At 46.7% G+C, this 21,157-nt stretch overlaps 1 protein-coding gene across 1 annotated transcript; it reads left to right on the forward strand.

Moving 5' to 3' along the window:
- Positions 1 to 359: 359 nt before the first annotated feature.
- On the forward strand, positions 360 to 20,847 carry LCMT1 (leucine carboxyl methyltransferase 1). The gene is made up of 11 exons (XM_080981729.1): positions 360 to 600; positions 2,370 to 2,461; positions 3,025 to 3,146; positions 4,310 to 4,386; positions 6,453 to 6,514; positions 10,227 to 10,329; positions 13,064 to 13,184; positions 15,636 to 15,737; positions 16,083 to 16,174; positions 17,203 to 17,300; positions 19,860 to 20,847. Exons 1-11 carry the CDS (start codon positions 521 to 523, stop codon positions 19,880 to 19,882), a joined length of 972 nt encoding a protein of 323 aa, XP_080837855.1. The 5' UTR covers positions 360 to 520; the 3' UTR covers positions 19,883 to 20,847.
- Positions 20,848 to 21,157: the final 310 nt, after the last annotated feature.

A 21,157-nucleotide genomic window follows, 5' to 3' on the forward strand; every position in this document is an offset into this window, starting at 1 on the left:
TTTCTGTGCTTGGGCAATTTGAACAGCTGAATAAATAGCACCTCTTTTACATCGACACCTGACTTTTTCCATTCGAGATGTGGAGGATGACTAGCCCCGTATCGCGAGAGACTACAATTCCCACAGTATCTAGCGTCTGTCCTCATTGGCTGAATCCACCGTGGAGCTGTCAAAACACTGGCGACGGTTCCGCCCTCTTAGCGAAAGACTACATTTCCCGGCAAGTCCTGCGACCCTCCCGGCCGCACTTCCCAACCTTGATTGGGTCCGGCGTGGAACTGACAAAGCCTCTGCCCAATGGAAAGTGCAGCGGCGATAAGGGGGTGGGCAAGGAACCTTGACCCGTCTCCGTCGACCAATAGAAACCGCGCAGGCGTGGGCCAATGTGCATGGTCGTTGCTGGCAGGTGAGGAAGCGGTGCTCTGAGGGGTGCAGCGGCGGCGGCGGCGGCGGCCCAGGCATGGGCAGCTCGTGCTCTTCTTCTCTCTTGACCTGATCCAAACTTGCTCTCCGGCCGGCGATGGCGAGCACTTCCCGGGACGTGGAAATCAGCGACGAGGCCGTGAGGGGCACCTGCGACGACGCCTCCCTCTGCAAGCGGTGAGCGAGCGAGGGAGGAGCCTCGGGAGCCACGCCCACTCCTTTCAACGACCCTCCCACCTCATGGGAACGGGGCGGGGCCAAGGGGGAACCAGGTCGGATCAGGCCCATGACGTCACCCCTGGGGATGCTCTTCGGTATCTCGTTGCAGAAGAAGACCACCTCCCCGGGCTTATTGTATTGTTTTACAGTGTTGTATTACAGTGTTATTGTATTACAGTGGTACCTCGGGTTACATACGCTTCAGGTTACATACGCTTCAGGTTACATACGCTTCAGGTTACAGACTCTGCTAACCCAGAAATAGTGCTTCAGGTTAAGAACTTTGCTTCAGGATGAGAACAGAAATCACGCAGCGGCAGCAGGAGGCCCCATTAGCTAAAGTGGTGCTTCAGGTTAAGAACAGTTTCAGGTTAAGAACAGACCTCTGGAACGAATTAAGTTCTTAACCCGAGGTACCACTGTAGTAGGGGCTCTTCATCCGCCTAGGGGCGTTAAGCAAAATGAGAGGCATGTGTATGAGTGAAAAAAGAGATTGTTTGGTATGGAGAACCGTTGCTCTGTTAGAGCATCTGCTTTGCATGCAGAAGGTCCCAAGTTCAATCTCCAATGATGGCACCCAGTGCTGGATTTATGTACAGTGGTACCTCGGTTTAAGAACAGTCCTATTTACGAACGATTTGGTTTACGGGCTCCGCAAAACCGGAAGTAGTGTCCCAGTTTGAGAACTTTACCTCGGTCTATGAATGGAATCCGAATGGTGGAAGGGCACCGGTGGCGGGAGGCCTCATTAGGGAAAGCACGCCTCGGTTTAAGGATGGTTTCGGTTTAAGAATGGACTTCTGGAACAGAGTAAGTTCATAAAACGAGGTACCACTGTATAAGCCAATCAAGCTATTGCCCCACTCTCTTGCCCCCCCCCCAAAAAAATTTAAAGGATAAAAAACGTGGATGTACATTTCCAAAATATAAGATTAAAAAAAACCCCTACATACAGCAACAGTGTTTCGTGTTTGTAGGCTCCTATGATGTAAATTAGGTCCATCAATTACCATATAGCATATATTCAACACAAAAAACCCAGCGACAATTTGTTGTTGACAAAGGACAGCTGGACATATAAAGGGCCCCATTACCTTCAGGAGCTTAGGGCCTCATCAAACCTAAATCCAGCCCTAAATCCATGCCTGATGGCATCTCCACACAGGGCTGGTAGAAACTGGTCTGCAACCCTGCAGAGTCGCTGCCAGTCAGTGTAGGTATTACTGATTCAGTAGGACTAATGGGTTGACTTGGTATATAAGCCATTGCCCTGCGTCTTCACACTGTGCATTCTTAAACTATAAGAACATAAGACGAGCCTGCTGGATCAGGCCAAAAGGGGCTCATCTAGTCCAGCATCCTGTTCTGACAGTGACCAACCAGATGCCACACTGGGAAGAAGTCCACAAGCAGGACTCAGGCCCAATTGCGCTCACCCCTACTGTGGTTTTCAGCAACTGGTGTTCAAAAGCATTGCTTCAGTGGAGGCAGATCCTGGCTAGAAGTTGATCCACTGTAACCACATCAGTGACATTTGTAAGCTTCTCTGGGGTTGTTTTTTTTTTTTAAATGCCTAAGAGAGGAATTAAAATGCTTTCAGTAAAGTAATAAGAACATAAGAATCCCCTTCATAGATTAGATCAAAGTCCACATCCTCTAGAATTATGTTTTTGACTGACCATGGATTCCAGCCTTGTTAAGAGGGCCTTTCTCTTTCCCTTGGGCAGATATGCAGTAAACGTTGGCTACTGGAAGGATCCTTACCTTGATTATTTTGTGAGGCTGCCAAAAGAAAGGAAGGCGCCTGAAATCAGCCGTGGTAAGTTTGTATGCAAGTATGAGTCCAAAGTGGGCTCCATGAGCCACATACATACATACTCTATTTGTATACTGCCTTTCCACAATTCAAACCATACTCAAGATGGCTTACAACATGAAAACAAAATACATAACTAAAACATAACAAAAGTAGTCATAAATAATACACAACCAAACTGAACAATTTTTGCATAAATAAAAACAAGATATAAAATAAAGATACAGAAAAGCAACAGCAACACCCCCCCCCCCCAAACAGCACACCCTAAACAACACACCAGCCCAAGAGTCTGTTCAGCAGCCTCAACCTTTGTAGCCGTAGTCAGGGTCCTGCCCTCCGAGGCTAGGTGGAAAAGGCCTGTAAGACAGGGAGCAGATCTGCCAGGACTCACCGCTAAGACTGTATGTTGGACCAACCAACATGTCTGTTGGACCAAGGCAGGTGTTGTTATTTTCTCTTACAGTTATGACAACATTTTGCAAAATGTACTCAGAATTGACGGATATACTCTGTCAGCTCTTGGTTAGCATTGTCTGATTCTTACAGTACTGTTTTTCTGTTAGGGTATTATGCCCGTGTCCAGGGAGTTGGCCGCTTACTTAAGGCTTTCTTGCAGAAGACTGAATGCAACTGCCAAATTATCAACCTGGGGGCTGGCATGGACACTCTGTTCTGGAAATTAAAGGTGAGAAATTATTCATTGTTAACGTAAGTGCAAAGAAGGAATTTTATAGCTCCAGGGGAGCCTCTAGTGGTCACTTACAAAAGTATTTTTGTTGCTGGGCTTTTATTACGGTAATCTATATCTAGTAAAGGGACACAGGTGGCACTGTGGGTTAAACCACAGAGCCTAGGACTTGCCGATCAGAAGGTCAGCGGTTCGAATCCCCGCAACAGGGTGAGCTCCCATTGCTCGGTCCCTGTTCCTGCCAACCTAGCAGTTCGAAAGCACGTCAAAGTGCAAGGAGATAAATAGGTACCGCTCCAGCAGGAAGGTAAACGGCGTTTTCGTGCGCTGCTCTGGTTTGCTAGAAGCGGCTTTGTCATGCTGGCCACATGACCCGGAAGCTGTACGCCGGCTCCCTCGGCCAGTAAAGTGAGATGAGCGCCGCAACCCCAGAGTCGGTCACAACTGGACTAATGGTCAGGGGTCCCTTTACCTTTACTTTATATCTAATAAAACAACCCAGGGCAGTGTATTTCAGTCTGGTTCCTCGGTGTTATTAATGGGGGCATGGTCTGCTGAAAGATGGCCTGTCCACTCATTGTTGCTCTTCTCCCCTGCATTTGTAGCTCCAGGTGAGTTTGGTTCCTGTGGGGGGAATCTCAAGGCTGACAGGCTGGGCTTGCACCATGCATGACGGAGAAGTCTAGCTCAGTTTTCCCCAATAAAATGGTGTCCTGATGCTTTTCCAGCAGAGTGGTTGGGAAAACCCAGCCAGATGGGCGGGGTAGAAATAAATTATTATGGTTATTATTATTATTTTATTTTATTTTTGACTGTAATCCCCATCTGATGGGAGCTGCAGTCCAAAATGTGGCCCTGCTGGCTGGGGGTGATGGGATTTGTAGTCCAAAGTAGGCATTCTGGTTGGTGCAAATGAGAACTGTAGTCCAAAACATAGCTGTGGTGCTGGAGCTGGTGGAAGTTGTAGTCTAAAACACCTGCAGAACATTGGGTTGAGCAATGCTGCTCTAGAACATACACAAAGCTTCGTCAGTGTGGAAAAGGTTTCTAAAAAAGTAGACAGCTTGAAAACTACTGACCTGGGACATAACTGAGGAGCTGAATTGTGTGTCTCTTCATGAGCTGAATGTCTGGCTTCTCCCTCCCCCAATCCCTTTCAGGATGAGAATCTGCTTCCAATAAAATATTTTGAAGTTGACTTCCCATCTATAGTCACAAGGAAAATCCACAACATCAAGTAAGTGCCTGGGTGTGTGCTCTTGACTGAGATGAACATGTTTTTCGGTTTTGAGAAGAAAAGTTGGGGCCAACTCTTACTAGTCATGACGCATCAGTGCCCCCCCCCCCCAAATAACAGCTATCGTTATCATTTTAGGTTTTTTACCTACCCTTCACCATGTAGTCCCAGGGTCGGTTACAATAATTTAAAATAACAGTATTAAAATCTGTTAAATATAGTCAAGAGAATAGGGTAGGTTCTAAAATATGTATTTCTCGGGCTTCAAAGGCCAGGTTAAATGGTCACATGGTCTTGCCTATTGGAAGGGGGGGCCAAGGATGAAAAAATGTATGTGACTGTGCAACTGCGAAGGGCTGAGATTACTTTGGCATGCAAATATAGTTCTGAAAAATATCAAGTCTTTCGACAAGTATTAGTCCTACTCAGAGTAGACCCATTGAAGTTAATGGACATGTTTAGCTTAGGTTCATTCATTTCAGTGGGTCTATTACCCGGTGTGTTTGGTTGTAGGGTCTTGGGGCAAAGTTCCAGCTCCTTCAGGGTGCAACATTCTGTATAAATACATGCACAAAGCTTGTAAGGTTTAGGTCAGATTCAGATTTTCTCTGTTTAAAAGGATTCCTGTCAGTTTCACTCTTGAAGCCCTACTGTATCCTATCCAGGCATGTCTATGCAGAAGAAAATCTTCATTGATTTAACTTACTCCCCACTTATAGGATTGCAATCTTAATTATTCTTTTTAAGTTTCTTTTTTTCTGGGTCACTTATTTCTCTAGTGCAACAGTAGCTTCACAAGTTGCAAAAAGCTTTATTGGGGTGTGGGACCCAAACAAACGTGTTACAGTTTGCCAGTTGCTTGGGCAATAATAATAATAATAATATAATAATAATTTATTATTTGTACCCCGCCCATCTGGCTGGGTTTCCCCAGCCACTCTGAGCGGCTTCCACAGAGACCAAAAATACACTAAAATGTCACACATTAAAAACTTCCCTGAACAGGGCTGCCTTAAGATGTTCACATGTTACTGACTTGCACTGTGTACTCAGTTACTGACTTTATAGAATAATAGAATTGTAGGGTTGGAAGAGTCCCAAAGGGTCATCTAGTCCAACCCCCTGTAAGTAGATTTATTAGTAACAGCCAACTGTAGCTCTCTGCAGTGTGTATTTTTAATCCTAATATTGTTGTGAGGTGCTTCAAAAGCCTGGTACAGGATTGTAAAGTTGAGTATAAATGTTAGAATGAATGAAAGTGAAACGGCTCCTGTGCCAAATGTTAGGGTCTTAGCAGGTCTGCTGTGGGGGTCTATAGCTTGTGAAAGGACCCTTAGTCTTGCTTAGTAAAGAGGGGATCATGCATTGTCTTGAACATTGGCTGCACTGTGGGTAACAAGGTGCAGTAGACCCAAGCCTTCGCTTTAAGCAATGTATCTGAAATGAACTTGTGGAAAGGGCTTGCCGGATGTTGTGCAGTCTGAGAACTGCTCCTTGTCAGTTTCAGACACACACAAGTTCACACAGAATCATAGAATTGTCGAGTTCAAAGGGGAACCAAAGGATCGTCCAGTCCAATCCCCTGCAATGCAGAAAGCAAGGCCATGTATTTTGGCAATATGAGAAGGGAAATGTCTCAGTGTGTCCAGGAGCCAATCCCTGCTTGCCTACCCTTTCCTGGACAGCACCCCCAGAATGGACCTTTCTTCCCTTCTTCCCTCCAGTAGAGGAAGGGTTGTGACTCAATGGTTGAAGCATCTGCTTTGCATTCAGAAGGCCCCAAGTTCAGTTCCTGCTATCTTCAGGGAGGGCTGGGAGAGAACCTTTTCTGACACCCTGGAGAGCTGCTGCCAGTCAGTGTGGACAGTATTGAGCTAGATGGAACAATGCATCTTACTGCCCAGATGGTGCGAACACACAAGAGACTGGGCTCTGCAGCAGTCAGGCCTAGTGATCTCTTTCCAGCAGGGGGCACACACGGCCTCCCTCTCTTTGCAGCTTCCACCAGCAACGACTCGCTGACTCCTTTTCCTTCTTTTCCTTTTTTTTGTCCTTCTCTCCCACAGATCAAAACCTCCCTTGTCAAAACCAATTATGGAAAGCCATTCAGGGGAGTCTCTTCTAATGGGTGAGTCATCTTAAAAATCCATCGGTAAAGCAAGGTGGCATTTCTAAAGCCGCTACCACCTCCTCACTCTATTCTGCTATGTGGGCACCTTCTCAACGTTTCACAAAATGCTCTTGTATTGCATTTAACCTTTTCTTTGCCTAGCTTTCTTACCAACCCATATTTGCTGCTCCTTGAATCAGCCTGTGAAAGAACTGCTCTTTGCCCCTTGCTGAAAGGTACTGGCACACTCTTGACTAGGAATGTTAGGGTTCTGTTGGGACTTCCTGTCTCTCCTCTCCCCCCACATTCCCAACAGTTTAAGAACACAAGAAGAGCTCTGCTGGATCATGCCAGTGGCCCATCTAGTGGAGCATCCTATTTCTACAGTGGCCTGACAAGATGCCTGTGGGAAACCCGCAAGCAGGATTGGGGCACAGAGTGCTCTTTCCACCCTTCCTTTCCCCCCCACCAGGAACAGGTATTCAGAAACATTACTGCTTCCGGCTGTGGGAGCAGAGCAGAGCCATCATGGCAAATAGCCACTGACAGCCTTCTCCTCCATGAATTTGTCTAATCCTCTTTTAAAGCCATCTAGGTTTGTGGCCACCACTGCCTCCTGTGGCAGTGAGTTCCATAGTTTAACTATGTGCTGCATGAAGAAGTGACGTCTCTGGCATTTGTCCTGTGCCTTCCAACATTCAGTGCCAGTGTTATGAGAGAGGTAGAGAAACGTTTCTCCACTCACTTTCTCCATGCCATACATAACTTTTTCAACTTACGCCACGTCGCCTCTTATTTGCCTTTTCTTTAAACTGAAAAGTCCCAAATACTGCAAGTTTTCTTCGCAGCAGAGTTGCTCCACCCCCTTGATCATTTTGGTTGCACTTTTCTAACTCTGCAAGATTATTTTTGAGGTGAGGTGGCCAGAACTGTGCTGTACCCAATATTCCAAATGCAGCCATGCCATAGATTTGTATAAGAGCATCACAAACACTGGCAGTTTTATTTTCAGTTCCTTTCCTAATGATCCGTAGCATGGAATTTGCTTTATTTTTCACAGCTGCTGCACAGTGGGTTGACATTGAGCTTATAATTCTCTGCTGCTTGCTTGTTCTTTTGCTGCCTAGGAAAGGAAAGCCTTTCAGGAATGACAGCCGTTACCTTCCTCCGCCTCCGTTGATGGCAGGAGCCTTCCTCCGCATGCTTCGTTGGGTGTCACCCAATAGATCTATGCTGCCCTTGACAGCATTGTCCGTTAGTTGCTAAGGCTGCTTTATCTTGTTTTGGCTTCTCGGGCAAATGAGTCCAAGAGTTAACGGCTAAAAAAACTGGCCAGTGGTGATGCATGGCAGGTGGGAGATCGGAGGGAGGTTTCAGACATTAGAGAGGCATGACTCTGAAAGAGCATCCCTCTAACAACAAACCTAGTTTCAGAACTGAACTGGTAGTTTTGGGGTAAGCTCTTATAGAAACGTAGAATTGTAGAGTTGGAAGGGAGTTGTAATGCAGGAATCACAGCTTTAAAATCCCTGACAGGTGGCCACCCAACCTCTGCTTAAAAACCTCCCAGGAAGGAGAGTCCACCACATTCCCAGGTAGTCTGTTCCACTGTCAAACAGCTTTTCCCATTGCAAAGTTCTTCCTAATGTTTCGTCTTAATCTCCTTTCTTGTAATTTGAATCTGTTGGTATGGGTCCTACCCTCTGGAGCAGCAGAAAACTAGCTTGCTCCATCTTTCATGTGCTAGCCCTTCAGTTATTTGAAGATGGCTATCATATCACCATCTTATGATTTTGTTCTGTGCTCATACTTCCTTCCTCCCCAGTTTTGCCTTGATGGGGTTATTGCCACCACTGGAGACTTGGAAACTGCCAGATTTCTCCAATATTTCGTAGTATTTGCAATCAATACCCTTTCATTGTTAGTAATGAAGCAGGAAATTTTCTGTGGGGAAATTTAAACTGGGAAATGTTCTCCACCCGCCCTCCCCAAATGCCCAGGCTGGATAGCCAGACTCCCTCTCCTTTCCTGCCCTGATGAGGAACTTGCCATTTCATCTTACAGAAACCCCAAATGGTCTTCCTTAGCCTCTTCAGGAATGTTTTGCCAATCATAGAGTTTCATAGAGTTTCAGAAACCTAGTTTCAGAATTGAGCTGGTAGTTTGGGGAAAAGCTCATATAGAATCTTATAGTAGTAGACTAGGAAGGGATCCCTAAGGGTATTCTAGTCCAACCCCGTGCAATGCAGAGATCACAGTGAAAAAATCCCTGACAGATGGCAATCCAACTTCTGTTTAAAAACCTCCAATCACCTCGACCGTGTTGCCTCTCTTGCCACGGGTGCTCTGCTGTCTCCTGCTTCAGCTGACGAAATCTCCTCCGACACCTTTCCTGCCCTGCCGCATCTTTCTGCTCTGTGAGCCCCTAATGGTTTGGTTGCTTCCTGGTTCCAGGGCAGTCTTCTTGCTTCATCAAGCACAGCACCAGTCTAGAGTATGGACTCTCGAGGAGCAGGCTTTCCTCTCACCAGGAAGGTTGTTATTTTTTTACTCTGAAAGCAAGCTTTCCAGAAGTTTGACAACATCTCCATATCTAACTGAAGGAAAGAATGAAGATGTGAATTTTCTCCTTGCTTTGCTGGAAATTCCTCGAGGGGAGCTGCTTCCCCTTGAGCAGGGATGAAGAACCCATGTCTCTCCATCATTTGACTCCAAATCCCATCATGCCTCGCTTTTGGCCATACTGGCTAGGACTAATGGGAGTTGGAGTCCAGCAACATCTGGAGAGCATTGATTCTCTTTGGAAGGCGGTTTTCTGCTGGCGGGCTTTTGGTAGCTGGGGATAGCCTAGCAGGGATTTTAAATTTATTTTTAAACTTAGATAATTGTATTTGTGTGTGTTTTTAAATGTTTAACCGGGTAGATTACAAATGGTTGAGAAGTGTCTATCAGTTGTAGAACAGGTTTGGGGAGCCCCTGGATCTCCAAATGTTGATGAACTGCAACTTCCATCATCCCTAGCCATTGACCATGCTTGCTGGGTCTGGTAGGAGTTGTGGTTTAGCCACATTTGGAGGGCACCATGTTGGAGAAGGCTGGTGTAAGGCAAGAATGGGAGAATTCCAGGTACGTCCAGGTTCCTAAGAACTCGAAATTTGCCAGCCTTGGTATCCTCGGAAAATACCACTCATGCCTCTGGATGAGATGTGTTTTTTACCAATCTATTTTTAAATCCCATCACCAGATAATATTTTTCAGCAGTCAATGATGTTTGCTTTTGTGAAAGCAATTTAGTGCCATGTCACGGCCGTAAAATCCCCCAAATCTTTAAAAGTGCTACAGCTTTGATGTGTTGGGTTTGGAAAAATGAGAGCATTTAAGTCAGCCTTTTAAATACTAGTCCACAAATTTTAGCTGGCTTGTATCATCATCATCTATTTTATGTCCCACTTACTTGCCGTTCCAACACGTATAAATACACAAAATTTAAAAACCATCCTGTCAGAACATTAAACATTGACAGTTAAAATGTGCAGTAAAACAAGCCCATTAAAACAGCACAGCAATTAAAACAGTTCCCTAATGTAGGCATTTGTGTCCTCGGAGGGAGAGAAATCAGCAACATCTGCAAAGTTCCTCTCGCTGGTCACCTAACTGTGATTTTCATTTTTTGCTCGCCTTGGGCAAGTAGTGATAAATGAAAGGGCTTTAACTTCTGCTTCCTCCACAGATGCTCATAGCCTGGACTCCAGCCGCTACGCCATTGTTGGTGCAGATCTCCGAGAGCTGCCCAAACTAGAGGAAAAGCTGAAGAAATGCAACATGGATCCACAGTAAGACTGGAGTGCAAAGGCTTCTGGGAACGTTCTGGGTAATGTGCTGCCTAGGAGGTAGCAATTCACAGTGTTCAAAACTCCCATTGTTCTAGGCGCATTTTGCGACAGGGAATTTCATTAGCGCGAGCAGTTTCTGAGCTCTGGGTGCAGTACTGCGCCTAAGATTTCAGATTTAAGCTGCAGGGTGGAAGGAAAGGAGGACCTTTTTCTGTCTCCCCACTTCCAGCTACTCTCTGAAGACTGGATAAGAGACCCTCTTAAGAATATTAGAGGGGTGGGGCAGGGGAAGGACTAGACCATGTGAAAAATGAACACAATATATTACCTGCAGTTCATTCATTTTCAGCTTTGTATTCTTGTTATAAGAAAAAAGTGTGCTTAGACATTCCGTTGTTGGGCCCATAACCTAGGTTTAAGGTGCCATTTAGTGCCCAGCTTTCATATCTCAGTTTCTAACACTGGTGATTCAGCCTGGTTTTTAAAAGCCGTGGATACTGTTCAGATACACAGAGTGTAAGAAAATTGTTTCAGTGCAGCAGCCTTTGCCAACCTTGTCCCCGTCCCCCAATGTTCTGGACTACAGCTCTCAGCAGCCCCAGCCAGCACAGGTGTGCTGCTGGGAGTCGTGGTCCAAAACATCTGGAGGGCACCAGGTTGCCAAAGGCTGCAATGCAGCATTGAGTTTTACTACAGCAGAGTCAAGCAGGACATGTTTGTGGTTCTTGCTGCTTCAGTTTTGAGACTTAAAGGAGCCTGGCTGTCCTGATCCAGGTGATTTACGTTTTCCAGGCTACTGATTGTGTCTGCTGGAATGTGTGCAGTTACATTGCCCTGGGGTCAGGTTGCTCTGACTGCGTTTCTTGGGTCCGATGACTATTTGCTCAGTTGCCATCCTAGCAAGGCATACATATATCTGCAGAGGCTATTTTCCGGCCTCCGATTTCTGTTTTAGATACTGCTATAAGTTGCCCTCCCATAAGGCTGAGAGGTGAATCAAATCCTCTCTTCTCCACCCCCTCTCCTTTCTGCTAGGGGGATGTGCCCTCAACTAAAAAATGCCCGTTCATGGTTTGGGCTTCTCTGTGGACCTCAGGAGGTGAACAGAGATAGGATTTCCAGATCATTGTGGTGTGCAGACTACAGACCGAGCAGAAATGTGTCTGTAGGCAACATAAGCAGCGTGGAGCTACAATTCACGCAGGGTAAGGCTACCCTGTGCTCTGCCTCCACAGCAGGAGGCAGTAATGCTTCTGAATACCAGTTGCTGGAAACCGCAGGAGGGGAGAGTTGCTCTTGAGCTCAGGGCTTGCATGAGGGTTTCACTTTGGGGCATCTGGTTGGCCACTATGAGAACAGAACACTGGATTATCTGGACCCCATTTGGCCTGATCCAGCAGAGCCCTTACATTCTTCCTGCTTTCCCACACCTTTCCTCCCTCTCTTTTCTCCCCCACCTGCCCACCCAGCCTCCATATAGAATTCCTTTGGCTCCTAGCAGTTGGTTTTGCCTGTAGCTGTCAGTATCTGAAAGCAGCCCTGCAAGCAAAGAGATTACTCATTGGTTTGAGTCATGCTGATGGAGTGGTGGGTGGGCAGTTTCTGGCTTGCTGGGCTAATGGAGAGAGGAGAGGGAGCTGAGCTGACCCCTTCCTCCTACTGCTGCTTCACCATGTTCTTAACAGCTGATCAGAAGGCAGAGACCCCTTTCTGCCGATTTGCTTTATTTCTATGTGAAAGGAACTTGCAGGGAAGGTTATCAGCACCACGCTCTAACCACTGGCTCAGTATTGTCTGCACTGACTTGTCAGTGGCTCTCCAGGGTTTCAGGCAGGGAGTCTTTCCTAATGTTTACCTGAAGATGTCATTGGGGATTGAACCAGAGGCCTTCTGTCTGCAAAGCAGATGCTCCAACAGCTGAGTTAAGGCTCTTCAGCGGAGCCAAGCTGAAAACACCTCACTCTTTCCCCCCTTCCCCTGAATCACACAGCTTGCTGGACACTTTTAGAGTGAACAGCTTTTCACCTCCTTGTTGGTGGGGCCCTGGATAGCTTGGTGTAGATCAGCCTTCCCCTCCAACCTGGTGCCCTCTGGAAATTTTGGATTACAACCCCCATCAGCCCCAGGTGGGGCTGGGAAAGACCCCTTCTGTCTGGACTACTGCTGGAATTGAGCCTAGGACTTGCCGATCAGAAGGTCGGCGGTTCGAATCCCCGTGATGGGGTGAGCTCCCATTGTTCGGTCCCTGCTCCTGCCAGCCTAGCAATTTGAACTCACATCAAAGTGCAAGTAGATAAATTGGTACCGCTCCGGCAGGAAGGTAAATGGCGTTTCTGTGCATTGCTCTTGTTCGCCAGAAGCGGCTTAGTCATGCTGGCCACATGACCCGGAAGCTGTACGCTGGCTCCCTCGGCCAATAAAGTGAGATGAGCGTCGCAACCCCAGAGTCGGCCACGACTGGACCTAATGGTCAGGGGTCCCTTTACCTTTACCAAGCAGTGGTGTGGCTTGGTAAAAGGCAGCTTTCTGTGTTGTCCTTCTCTGATGCTCTTGAAATTCTGGGATACCAGAAGAGAAAACACACACAGGGAGCATTTCAATTCCTGCATTGCAAGGGATTGGATCCCATCCAACTCTACAGTTCTATGATTATATGTATTTATAATCCACCATGTATGTATACTGATCTTGTTCTCTTCCCCTCCCTCTTTCTTCCCCCTCCCCAACTTAAAAGTTTGCCAACTCTCCTGTTGGCAGAATGCGTCCTGATCTATATGACCCAAGACCATTCTGCGAACCTCCTCAAGTGGGTGGCTGGCATGTTCCAGACCGCCATGTTTATCAACTACGAGCAGGTAAGCCCAAGCAGTGGTAGTCTTCCTATGCTCCTCACTATGGCAAGGGCCTCAAGTACGAATCCCGTGTTTGAAACACGGAAAGCGGGAATGGTGGGAGAGAGGGGGAGAGAGAGAGAGAGAGAGAGAGAGAGAGGATGCTCTGTGCTTTTGGCCATGGGTGGTATCCAATGCTAGTCACACTCAAAGTAGACCTACTGAAAACAATGAACCTCAAAGGCCATCTCAGCCCCTGCCTGCACAACGGATCCCTGCATTCTGCACATCCCATCCTGCCTGGAGGTGTCCATTGAGCACAGTGTCAGAATCTAGCCTTTAGCTTGGTGGCTCCTGCCCCTTGGAACTTGAGCAAGACAGGCATTTTCTTGATTGCGTTTTAGGCACCTGCCAAAGGCATTCCTCTTCCTGCAAGCTTCTAAATGGAGATCTTTATCCCAGTTGGTATCATTATTGGATTTGAATTGGTTTTATGTACATGCTCATATTCATGTTAAACTGTGTGTGTATAAAAAATGTATTTTTCCTATTGTTTTTTATATGTATACAATTGCTTTGACAGTTTTTATATATGAAGCTGTTTTGGTATGTTTTGATTCCACTGTAAATCGCTTTGGGATGCCTTACGAGCTGCATTTTATAAATGAAATACTGTAAATTAATTCAGTGGGACTACTCAAAGTAGGACTAATATTGGATACCATCCCAGAAGCGCAGGCATTCCAGCAAAGGTTTTGGGTTAAGGATTTACCTCTGGGAGACTGCAGAGTTTCTGAAGGCCGGTGCCCCAGAACAATTGGAGACCAATTCTGTTTCTGCCCAGTTATTTGTTTGTTTTGTGTCCCCACCCACTCACTCACCCCAACACACCAGTGGAGTCCCTTTTAAGTGCAGGGCTCAATATATATATATATGCGTATATGTATATGTATGTATATATATGTGTATGCTGAGCAAAACAGCTGCTGAGTCAGAGGTGGCCGAACTCAAGGAACCGGCATTGTGAGCAATCTTATGTAACTTTATGGAACGTTAATCATGTTGTGCTTTCTGTGGCTTTGGCAGCTTGAATGGAGCAGGGGGGTGGGGGAAGTAGCTGAGCTGCAAGCCAAGTCCACATGAAAAGGAGAAACTGCTGGTTGCTGAGTGAGGGCGGAAATGCAGATGAGAGGTTTGATACGCCAGCTTTGGCTGTGAATTCAGACGGAGGTGGCAGTTGAAGGAAAGGTTTCTACTGATCCGCTGGAGCTGGCTGCTTTCCCATAAGATCCCATCAGCATTCAGAGAAGGGAGCATTCCAGGGTTAAGATGCTCATGAAGCAGCCATTCGTGTAGGGTTTTCACCCTGTTGCCATGTGTGCTTTACTTTATTTTTTAAAACCATTCTGTAACTTCTATGCACCTGCCAGGCACAGCTGGTGATAATAAAAAGTCTTTCGGCTTTTGCCAGCCAGATGTTTCAGACTACAACTCTCACCAGCACTGGCTTGGAGCTATTGGGAGTTGTGGTGCAAAACAGCTGGAAGGCAGCAGGTTTGGGGGATGGATGGTCGAAATGGAGTTGTGGGCCCCACCTGTATTCATCATCATGTTTGGGGCAGGAAAAACATAAACATCTCCATCTGTCCCCTCCATCTTGCTTGTGGATTAGATTACAACTTTAAGTTTCCTGGATTTAGTGAGGCTGTTTTGGTGCACCAAAATGCGTATTTTATGGAGAAAGATACATGCAAAATGTAAATGTTCAGATGGATGCATTCAAAGGCGCATATTTTACACAAAGAGTGCATACAAAATGCCTGCTGATGTAATACAGACTTCTTGTGGACTTTTTCGAAAAATCTGCACAAAGTGGGATGTAAAGTACTTCTGTTTGAGTGCAACAGAACTGAAATGGGTCAAAATTCCCAGGGCCCTTTCCCTGTTCTGCACATGATACCAACCTCCACACTTCTGCAGTGGGCTTGCAATGGGGGATTCTTTCTTTCTTTCTTTCTTTCTTTCTTTCTTTCTTTCTTCTTTGCAGAATTTATGTAGTGCTTTTCAGGTGGACCTCACAAAGTGGTTTACCTAAGGTTATTACAACAATAGGCATTGAGCTTACAAAGCTTACAAAAGAATGGAAAAGACAACTTGCTTGTTTAGAAAAAGCCCTTGCCTTTTCTCCCCCCCCCCCCCAAGAATAAGGCAGTTCTTCAGATGCAGTTGGCAGTTGGGGGAGGGCAGGAGGGAGGGGGCACCGCGGGAACTTGAGGGCAACAGCTGCACAAATCATGGTGGATCTGGAGACTTCTGGGCTGGAGTGCTTCCTGCGATAAAGGAGGGCATGTGAGTGAGTCCCTGTGCACACCTGCTCCCTGAATAAGAGGTGTGTGTGTGGGGGGGTCCTGGTTCTTAGGCAGGAGCACCCTCTCTCCCAGCTCCCTTTCAGCCAGTCTTTTGTACCCTCCCCAGGTGAACATGTCTGATCGATTTGGGCAGATCATGGTTGAGAACTTGCAGAGCCGGAAGTGCAGCCTGGTTGGTGTGGATGACTGCAGATCTCTGGATTCCCAGGTCAGATGTTCTGAGTGGGTGAGGTGGCCTTTTTTGCACAATCTATAATGCTTACCTCTGGGTTTCGCTGTGCTGTTTGAGATCACTCCCTCCCCCTGCCACCCCAATGGTCCTTTTTAAGTCTATTGGATAGTGCCTGTGCCTGTGCTGGGGAGAAGGGAATATGTACCTGCAGCCTTAGTTTCAAAGATGCATCATATATTTTATGTTCCTGTCAAATTGTATTAAAAGGGTGGGTGCACCTGGGGCCCAGAAGTTTGCACCCTCCCTGCTTCTCCTCCTTCTATCTCGCCTGATGGAGAACCTGCCCTTCTGCTTATACTTCTCATTGGGTTTCCTTCACAGAAGGAACGTTTCCTGCAAAATGGCTGGGAAACAGCAAATGCCATCGATATGATGAAAGCCTACAATTGCTTGCCGAAAGATGATGTCAGAAGGTAAGCTTCTCCTCGCTCTTGCACCAATGGGAGTTGTAGTACTTGACTACTCTTTTTTTTTTACTTATAAATTTATTTAATATATTTTGGTTTCACCATTTAAGGCAAGCCTCAGCAAGGCGCCTTACAGTAAAAATGGTGAAAGGAAAATTGACAACATAAGAAAAACTGTTTTAGGTAGTAAATAACAACAACTTCAACAACAACAGAAAAGAAGGTTTGTGGAATACGAAAGTGTCTGGCTCACCGCTGCCCCATGAGCTTCAGGATTTGAATCCAGATCTTGTAGGGCCCAACCCAGCACTCTTGCTGCTGTCTTCTGCTCCAAGCTGGGTTGGAAAGTAGGGGTCTCTCTCTGTGTCTACTGCTATCCTTCCTATCTTCTTCCTTTTTTTAAAAAAAAAATATTTATTAAGATTTAAAAGATTACAAAAAAAGAAAATAGAAAACAGCATATTAAGCAAAAACAAAACATCACATCACAATAAGGGGGAAAAAAATACAATGAACCTTCCCATAACTTATCCTTCATTTGCTTGTTTCCTTGACCTCCTCACACCTCCCTTTTTTGTATTCTAGTTCAGTTAGCTATTTCAGCAAGTCCTTTCCATCTTTTCCAGTTTTTGTCCTATATTTTATCTTAATATAATGTAACTTTACTTTCCCTCCTTTCACCATTTAGCAATCTGTTTTTTCTTAATCCTTTATAGCATTTCTGCTAAAACCACATTACTTCATTCCAACATCCTTCTAACATTCCTTAATTTTACAATGTTTCTGTAAATAAACTTTAAATTTCTTCCAATCTTCTTCCACCGACTCTTCTCCCTGGTCTCGGATTCTGCCAGTCATTTCCGCCAGTTCCATGTAGTCCATCACCTTCATCTGCCATTCTTCCCGGGTGGGTAGATCTTGTGTCTTCCAGTACTTTGCAATAAGTATTCTTGCTGCTGTTATGGCATACATAAAGAAAGTTCTATCCTTCTTTGGCACCAATTGGCCGACCCTTCCTATCTTCTTCCTTCCAGGATAGAAGCACTTGAGTTTCTGGATGAGAAGGAACTGCTTGAACAGCTCATGCAACATTACTGTCTGTGCTGGGCTACCAAGGACTCCAGTAACCTGGGTGAGGATATGCTTTGGCTGGGTTCTCCTTGAGGGTTTGGAAGGGCTGACACGGGTTCTTGTGGCAGGTCTTGGGCATGTCTGTGGACCTGCTTGCCTCCAGCTGTACAAGGAGAGTAATTCATCCACCCTGCTTCCAATTTCACCGGGAACTTGATTCCATATGTGGTGCTCCTGTTCCCATAGGAATGCCAAGGTATAAGTTGGGGGAGGGAATGCAGACATCCTTGGTTCAAACTGTCATTCCATGGAATGACCCTGCAACATAAACATTTAGCCATATATTGTCTAAGGGTGACCCAGCCCACAGGACGCTTAATTTCTGTGCATTCATTTTCAGTAAGCTCTGCCCATGTAGTAGAAGGGCAGTTGGACAACAGCTAGACCCCACGAGGGGTCATCTGAATGGCCGTGCCTCTCTTCCACCCTTGGCAACCGCAGAGTTTTGCTCCAGTACCTCTGCAGTGAGGAAGTTCCCACCCCAGGTGGGAACAGGCAGTGCTGTTCCAGGCTCAGCGAGCATCTAATAAAAGGGGTGTGTGGCTGGGACTCTGCTGTTGCATCATTGGGCTCAGCCTGAACAGGGGAAGCAGGCTTGGGAAAACATTCTTCCTCTCCATTCCTCCCTCCCTCCCGCCACCCTGGTGAGATCAATTAACGCTAAGCACTTCCTGCATCTAACTTACCAATTTGCAAACACTCCAGATTTTTTGAGGGTTTGTGTGTGTTCCAGTTTAAATTGCAGACCCTGGACAGGCAGGTGTGTGCAGACCTGGCCTCTTCCCTCCTCTCCTCTTGGTGTCTCCTGGTTGAGTGACTCATCCTATGAATGGACTTGACATATCAAGGCGAAGGTCTTGGGTCAGTCCTCCATCAGCAGTCTGTGTGTCAGGAGGGTGCACAGAAAGGGCACTGTTTCCCCTCTGGTTGCGTCCAGAGGAGAAACGGTAAGTCCTGTTGGGACTGGCTTCAGAGAAGTGGAGTGCACACATCAGCCAGTTTCCCAGCAGGGCTGTTTGCCATTATCTCTCTGGAGCCACCCTCCTGATTAGCAAATCCTCGGAGCTGCCTCTGTGCCCCTTTGGATTTCATCTGGAGCTGCATACAGGAGATGGGGGCGGGAGGAGAAGAGGAAATCTGGAAGTGGGCCTCAAAGCTATATTTTTCCTACCTCTGTGCTACCCCAATCTGAGACGGCTAGATTGGGCAGCCTTTGCGAACCAGTTTCATTGTGCATCTTTACTGCAGGTGGGGGAATTGCTCTGGCCAGCTCACCTACCCTCAAGGCAGTATCAGAGACCCTTGCATGTGGGTCCTTCCTGTGCTGTTCCAATAGAAAGCCAGATTCTCATTTATCAGTAATCTATGACTCGTTGTTATATATGAACCCTGCCCAGTAGCACGACTGTGGTTTGTTTACTGCCGATAACCCATTATGATGAACCTTGGCTTGTTTTAACTATGGCTTGGCATTGCATGGGAGCCCAGCACCCTTTATTTAACCATGGTATGTTTAGCCCCTCACCCAACTCAGATGTTCCCCAAGGGACAAAGGCAAGAGCAGCTGGAAAATGAAACAAATCATGGTTTCTTTCATCGCCTGTGGGGCAGCTCATGGTTTGTTGAGCAAGCCATGGTTTAGTGATAAGTGAGCCAGCTAATGCCTCTACACAGGTGCAGAATTACATTCTGGACCTCAGAAGATCTCTTATACTCTGATTATTCATTACTAGCATTGGACTCTTTCAGGGTCTCCTCACCCTAGTTTCCCCCCTCTCTTTTCCCGTCTCACTAGGAGTGCTGGGATCAAAGGTAGAGAACAGGTTGGCAAGAGTATGAAGGATCCTACCTCGCCTTTTAAACTCTTTGTCCAGTGGACACTGTGTCCCGGCAGTCTGGGCTGTGAGGGAACTGCATTCCTTAAGGGTTGTGGGTGGGAAGTTGCCCTCACCAGACTTGAGAGCCCACATGGGGAGGGAGCCCAACACACCTCTGTTTGCTCTAGCAGGGGGGCGGTGGCAGCAGGGCAGACCTTGTAATAATTCTTTTAAGAGGGAGCCATGTTTTGCTTGGGTGTCCATCCTGCTACATTTGCCCTGTAACCTGCAGATCCAGCTATGATTCCGACTGATGACATTTTAAAGAGGGAAATAAAAAAGAGAGGTGAAAGTGCTCGGCTGCTTCTCCTCTGGAGGCTCTGGAATCAGCACCTTAGCGAATACTACTTTATGCAAAATGAATGTTGAATCGCCACTCTACCTTTTTTCCTAGACATTTGAGTCCCCTTCAGTCATCTATTACTCCATGTCCAAATGTATACCAGAGTTCAGTGCAAGATGTCCTGTTTCCCACTACACCGTAAGGCAGGAATGCAGCCCTCTAGATGCTCTTGGACACCAGCTCCCAGCAGCCAGGGGTGGACCAGGGTGATGGGAGCTGTGGTCCAACAACCTCTGGAGGACCCCAGGCTCTCCATCCCTGCCCTAAGGTCTTACCTGTTTGTGCATCCAATTTAAACTGAACTGGATTTCACTGTCTGCCCATCTTCTTCCCAAAATAGGCCTTGCGGAGATTGCTCTATAGTGCATTTGCTCCAGTGGAGCTCGAGGCGAATCTGCTTCCCCCTCCTGGTGGGGCTCTGCATGCATCAGTGCCAGCCTGCCCGCTAGCCCTCCATCGCTGGTGTCCTGGAGAACTTGAGCAGTGGAGCATTTTGCAGGGACAGTCCCTCTCACTGCCGGCCCCGAGTCATCTTGCCATGTTTCAAATAAATCCCCAGTTTTCCAAGCAACTGAATAACAAGACTCTCTTCCCTTCTCTGCCTGCTCCTGGGACCTGTTCTTTGGAATTACTACAGAGAGGAGCGTTTCATGTTTTTCAGATGTGTTAGATGGTGGAAGTCTGGTTGTCCAAACGTGCTCATCCTCTCTGTTGCACTGGGCTGGGTAAGGTTGGTTGAGCCACTCTTGGGAGGGAGTGGAACATACTGGTGGAAATATATGTTTATATTTTCTCCGTTGATCTTGAAGGCTCTCCTCCTGTCATGTGTGCCTCTCTTTATTTTGTGGGGTGTTGCTCCTAGTCTGTCCTCAGCCCCTGCTGCAGTGAGGTGTCTGTTCCCTCTGTGTGAACATCAGCCTGGGCTGGCCCACCCATGTGGCAGGATCCACAGGGGCAGCAGACCCGGCCTCAGACGAATGCTTCACCTCCTGTGGTGCCCTCCTTGGAGACTGGATTTACCTCCTCCTTGGCATCCCCCCAGTGCCACCTGTAGAGTGGCCCCTTGGCTAATAGTATGCACTGCTAGTCTCCTCCCACCCTTGTTCCCAATGTAGATCTTCCCTCCCCACCTTGTACCTGATACAAACAAAATATATAGGAATTATCCCTTCTTCCCTGACGGGTGGTATGCCATTTTGAGGTTTGCCTCAGGTGCCAAAATGTCTTGGGCTGGCCCTGCTCCTCAGCTGTGTCAAGGGCAGGCTGGCTGTGTTGAAATGTTCTCTTAACTCACCTGTAGCAAGGGTTAATAAACTGGTTTTTTGTAACATTGTGTACCGCCTTGTTTCTGCTTATCTCTTAAAAAGGGGTTGTTGTTTTTACTGCAAACATAATTAAAAGAAACAAGAAACATCGGCTACTGTTAGCAATAAAGAATAATTCATCAATCCTACTTCAAGCATATACAGTTAATATAAGCGGTCAGTGTGCTCAAAAATACGTCCAAACACAATGGCTGAATATAAGGTACTAGTGTTGCTCCTTGGGAAGGCTGTGAAATAAACAAAACAAAACAAACACCAGGGCAACTTTGAAATCTGGTTAAAACCAGTGCAGTTTTGAAACCATTGGCTAAAA

The sequence above is a fragment of the Podarcis pityusensis genome (genome assembly GCF_964106645.2).
Source record: "Podarcis pityusensis genome assembly, chromosome: 14".
NCBI lineage: Eukaryota > Metazoa > Chordata > Lepidosauria > Squamata > Lacertidae > Podarcis > Podarcis pityusensis.

Coding starts and splice junctions, on each gene's coding strand:
- LCMT1 (XM_080981729.1), top strand. CDS start 521: ATGGCGAGCACTTCCCGGGACGTGGAAATCAGCGACGAGGCCGTGAGG. Junction 2,462..3,024: donor GGCGCCTGAAATCAGCCGTG/GTAAGTTTGTAT, acceptor TTTTTCTGTTAG/GGTATTATGCCCGTGTCCAG. Junction 4,387..6,452: donor AGGAAAATCCACAACATCAA/GTAAGTGCCTGG, acceptor TCTCTCCCACAG/ATCAAAACCTCCCTTGTCAA.